Below are 5,345 nucleotides of genomic sequence, written 5' to 3' on the forward strand. Positions count from 1 at the left end.
AGGTTAGAAATTTTGGGGGAGTGGAGTGGGCTAGTCAATTACATTGATTCCCAGTCTGTAACTGGTACTTATTTAATTAAACCCCGAAAGGATGAAAGGCAAAGTCAACCTTGGTGGAATTTGAACTCAGAACTTAAAGATGGATGAAATAAATCAATCCTAGTACTTATGTCAAAGTAATGGTGGGAAGGTAAACACAAGCATACACACACACACACACACACACACACACACACACACACATGATGGGCTTCTTTCAGTTCTGTCTAGCAAATCCACTCACAAGGCTTTGTTCAACCTGGAGCTATAGGAGAAGTCTCTTGCCCAAGCTGCCATGCAGTAAGACTGAACCCAGAACCATGTGGTTGGAGGAGCAAACTTTTGACCACACAGATATAGAAGTAAACTTAAAACACCACCCATCTGCATCATCATGGATAATCTCCATTCTAGAGATTAAGGGATAAGGAAGAATATTGCTAAAAGAAGGAAGAATAAGGAAAGAAAAAAAATATATATAAAAAAAGAGAAGTTTTATAATTTGCTTGGAACAAAGATTTATTTATTTTCTTCTTAATTTCTGTTTTAGCTTGTGCAGATCAGATCAAAAGAGATATTTTAACAGACACACATGCCAGAAAAAAACTTCTAAAGAAAGAAGCCAAGACAATTTGAAAAAGCTGATAACTGCTAATGATTATTATCATTATTATCATTATTATCATTATTATTATTATTATTATTATTATGAAAAAAGAAAAATCAATGAACAAAATCACTTTGAAAGATAAGCTGCAAAATTCTTTGTTGTTGCTAGAGCTAAAATGTAACTCTTACCCTTATCATAGTTTCAACTGAAGCAAAATACTTGCTCCACCAATCTAAGCTTTCCAAGTCTGGTTCTTCTTCATCGATGCCAGCTTTGCGCCGTCTTTTGTTCTCGGCTGTTTTCTGTTCTTTTCTGTCCATCTGTCGAGTAGAAGTGAAAATATCAAAAATTACAGACATTAAACGACGTGATTAACAACGAGTATATAGAACTATTGATTTCTTTTCATTAATTGTACTCAAGTAAGGCCAGAAGTATGATCAAGTGAATTAACCCTCGTATACATGGTAATTAAAAAAAATCCCTTTAAGATTCTAGAAACCAGTAAACAACAGGGGTCAGGTCAGATGAGGTTGGTTCCTTTCAAACCTTCCCTTGCATTTCCCATGTGTTGTTTTTCTTTTGGTCACTTTCTCTCTCTCTCCTTCTCCTGCTTTTTTTCCAATCTCTTTTCCTCCTATCTCTCTCTTCTCTGGACTCTCCTATGTGTACCCTCCAATGGACTGTCTTTCCATTCAGGAGGATTGTTGACCTGCCTACATAGTCAGTGGCATCATTCAAAAGTTACAATAATGCGAGGAAATGCATTGTGACCAGTGAGGTATAACAACATCCAATAATCTGGTTGATAAAAAGAATTTGCTTTGAATATGAACAGTTGTAACATTGCTGAGAGCAAGTCATCTCAGAGGTTTAGACACAGAAAACTGAGGATTTGAATCCACATACTTACAGCATCAATTGTGATCATTTGGTCTCTGGAAATAAGGGGCTGTTTTTCATCAATGTTTATAGCAACATCTTCAGATTTTTGGGAATATTCCGAAACAACTTTAGGAGCATCAAGATCTCTTCCTACAAAAACAAAACAAAATAGAAAAAAATAAAATAAAATAAAGTTAGTTAAGTAAAAAAATTAAAGAAAAATAAACAAAAGATGTTGTTTTAAATAATGCAAGAAATTATTTAATAAACTAAAAAAAAGTATCCAGTCCACATTGTAAAGTGGTGGGCATTTGGAAGGGCATCCAGCTGTGAAAACTACACCAAAACTGACCTCGCTTGTGCTGGTGCCATGTTGGCTGGTCTGCAAAAATGCAATTGAGATGGGAAGACAATTTGGAAGCTCACTGTGCAGTAAAGTTTCATGTTAAACCGGGCAAAAAAAACTACAGAAACTTCTGAGATGCTCCAGGCCTCTTCTTGAAGAAACTACCTTTGCCTGACCAAAGGAAATGGTAGGTGTCTTAAACAGTGGGTTGTAGTGGTGGGATCGATGATAGCAGGGGAAGAATTGGCATCAGAAAGAAGCAAAAAAACTTACCGGGAAACAGCTTTTTCAAAGCATCTTTTGCTCTTTTAGTCGTAGGAACGTACATAAATTTGGATAAAGATTTGATTATATGACTTCCAACGAGTACAAATCTCCCAAAACTGCGGCAGTCCACACAGCGTATAGTGATTGGTGGACAGTAAAGTTCATTTTCTGGTAGTTCCTAGATGTGAGAGAGTGTAAGTATGAATGAATTAGAGATAAAAATAATGCAAACACATATGACGGGCTGTTGGAAAGTTCCTGGCTTTAAGGGTATCACAAAAGGCCTGGTTAAAGATAAAGACCCAACCTTCTGAGTTCTTTTTACAGGGCTTAGCAAAAACTGAAGGATCACTGCAATAAGTGTGTGAATCTAAGAGGGGAATATGTTGAGTAAAATCATAATTAACTGATTCTCCTGTAGTTTCTTTTTCCCCAAAGCCAGAAACTTTTCAGCATGCCCTCGTACATACATACATTATATATATATATATATATATATATATATATATATGCATACATACACACACACACACACAACACACACACTCACACATACACACACACAACACACACACACACACACACACACACACATGGTGGGCTATTAGAAATGTAGAAACACACATACAGAACTGATGTAAAGACATTTAGAAATGAAAAAAAAAGGCACCGGAAGGTCAATGCCTATCCTGCACACATGCAATGATAAAAAATTTGATTTAATAAATGCATTCTTGAACGAATTCATATTTCAAAAAATGACATCAAGAGTTATTTCCACTGCTTATCATTTATGCATATGTAACAAAGAAAACAAAAAATGTTTGCCAGTTTTGAAGATAATCAAACCAAAATTTAATGAGTTTGAGCCACTCACCCAATGAGTATTTCTGCCGAATTTGGTGAAAATCCATTCAGCAGTTTTCCAGTAATTTTGCAAACACACAGACAGACAAACAAAGAAGAGTGACAACAATAACTCTGCTTTGCTTATGCACGCAGGGTTAATAAAAGGTTTTAAATAAATTAGCGTTTCTGCTAAAACACTTACAACATCGAAGAATTTAACTAAAATGCTGAAATTTGGGTTTTTCTTTGCATTAGCAATAACTGAAGATTGAAGGATATGTCCGGCACATTCTATATCAATACGGGGCCGGTCAACGTGTGTCAGTTGCAACCTCTTGAGATCTCTCACACCCCAGAAAAGAACCTGGAAAAGAAAGCAAATAAACAGTAAGGAATGAAATGAAATGGTAAATGGTTAACGTAAACGATGTGTTAAGTCAATGGATCTCAACCCCTTTGGATCCCCCCACAAGTCCTATTTTACTTTACTGGACCCGCCTAACCAAAAGAGAAGGAGATCAGATTTCTTACTTCAACTCTGTGTTTGCTGAGAATTGGCCGAATTCCTTTTGGCACTGGCATTAGTGTTCCCCGATCAGAATCCATTGCTTCAGGCATTTCCATTGGAGGTAGATCTTGTCCACTCACATCTCCAAATGGAGCAAGCTGAAAGATGAGTAAAAAGAGATTTTAGCATGCTACTTAAAATAAACAATGAAGCTAGAATCAAATTTTGATAAAGACATATGTATTGATATATTCATCTTGTTTTCGTTTTTATTAATTAATTTCTTTGCTTTTCAGGAATGGTTTCTTTGAAAAATTTCAGGAAAATTAAGAGAACATTAAAAAACAGCTTATGATAAATCTTAATAATTTTGGACACGATTAATAACTTTTTTTCCATATTTCTCACTAATGTTTACATACGTTTGAGACACACACACACATAATTTAAAGATCCAATAGAGGTATAATCAACAAAAATAGTACTACATCCAGTGAGAGATGAATATCAATTTAATACACAACTGAAAGAGCTACTAATAGTTTCATGCATTTGTGATACTTGAACACGTATGCCTAATACATAATACATACATGCATAGGCTCTGTATCTTAAAGCAATCTTTCAGGCCTGAAAGATTGCTTTAAGACACATGGCATACTTTATAAATATGCCTGTTCAAGTATCATAATAGCATGAAACTATTTAGTAGCTCTTTCAGTTGTGTATTTAAATTGATATATATATATATATATATATATATATATATATACACACATATACATATACACACACACATGTCTATATGTATGTGTGTGAAGTTAAGTAGTTTGCTTCCCAACCACCATGGTTTTGGGTTCAGTCCCTCTGCATGGCACTTTGAGCAAGTGTCTTCTACTATAGCTCTATGCTGACCAAAGTCTTGTGAGTAGATTTGGTAAACAGAAACTGGAAGGTTGTGTGTGTGTGTATGTGTGTGCGTGTGCGCATGTGTGATAACGTATGCATGTATATCTGTATGCATGTGTGCACATACAAGTGTGTGTATGTGTGTCTTTGAATATGTGTGTGTGTATATGTATGCATGTATATCTGTATGTATGTATGTATGTATGCATGCATGCATGCATACACACATTTACTCCAATGTTCCAAGCGGTTGCCATCCAATAAATCCCACTCTAAGACATTGGTTGACCTGAAGCTATAGCAGATGACACTTTCACATGGTGTCGCATCATAGGTGCAAACCAAACCCATGTGGCTGAGATGCAAATTTTTTAAGGCACACAAAATAACATTTGCTTTCAAACATTTCTACCAGGAAATGTAACAAAATTGAGGCTCCCTCATTTTGAAATAAAATAGTAAAATCTAAAAACCAAGAATAAATGTGCATCATTTTATAATATATAAAATTACTGTATGTGTGATTAAGAAGGGGGAAGAGATTATGAGGAAATAAATTTTTTAAAACGTGACAATTCTCAATGTAGAATACGAGAGAAGAGCAGTGATACAAGGTGGTATTAAAACATTCCCGGACTAATTATGTTTAATAAAAATAACTTATTTATTTAAGTTTTAATATAATATCCTTTAAAATAGTCACCTTGCACAGCAATACACCGGTTCCAACATTTCTGCCACTTTTGGAATCCGACCTGGAAGTCGTTTTCCATAAGTGAGTTGAGGACCTTTTGTGATTGACTCTGGATCTCGACAACATATTAAACGAATAACAATATGCTGTGTGACAAACATTGTCAACATGTGCTAATGAAGGAGCCTCCATAGTGGTCAATTATCTAGGTAGAAATAGCAGCCAAATCCCCCCCCCC

At 35.4% G+C, this 5,345-nt stretch overlaps 1 protein-coding gene across 4 annotated transcripts in view; it reads right to left on the reverse strand.

Moving 5' to 3' along the window:
- The window catches only part of LOC106870412 (otoferlin), a 360,495-nt gene that overhangs the window by 285,671 nt on the left and 69,479 nt on the right, over positions 1-5,345 (reverse strand). For all 4 annotated transcript variants that reach the window (XM_014916475.2, XM_014916474.2, XM_014916476.2 and 1 more), the window contains 5 exons: positions 3,528-3,662; positions 3,199-3,360; positions 2,154-2,325; positions 1,563-1,684; positions 838-969 (listed from right to left, as the gene is read on the reverse strand). In XM_014916475.2, the coding sequence (XP_014771961.1) occupies positions 838-969; positions 1,563-1,684; positions 2,154-2,325; positions 3,199-3,360; positions 3,528-3,662 (723 nt within the window). The remainder of the gene's footprint in view (positions 1-837; positions 970-1,562; positions 1,685-2,153; positions 2,326-3,198; positions 3,361-3,527; positions 3,663-5,345) is intronic.

The sequence above is a fragment of the Octopus bimaculoides genome, chromosome 23, assembly GCF_001194135.2.
Source record: "Octopus bimaculoides isolate UCB-OBI-ISO-001 chromosome 23, ASM119413v2, whole genome shotgun sequence".
NCBI classification, from domain to species: Eukaryota; Metazoa; Mollusca; class Cephalopoda; order Octopoda; family Octopodidae; genus Octopus; species Octopus bimaculoides.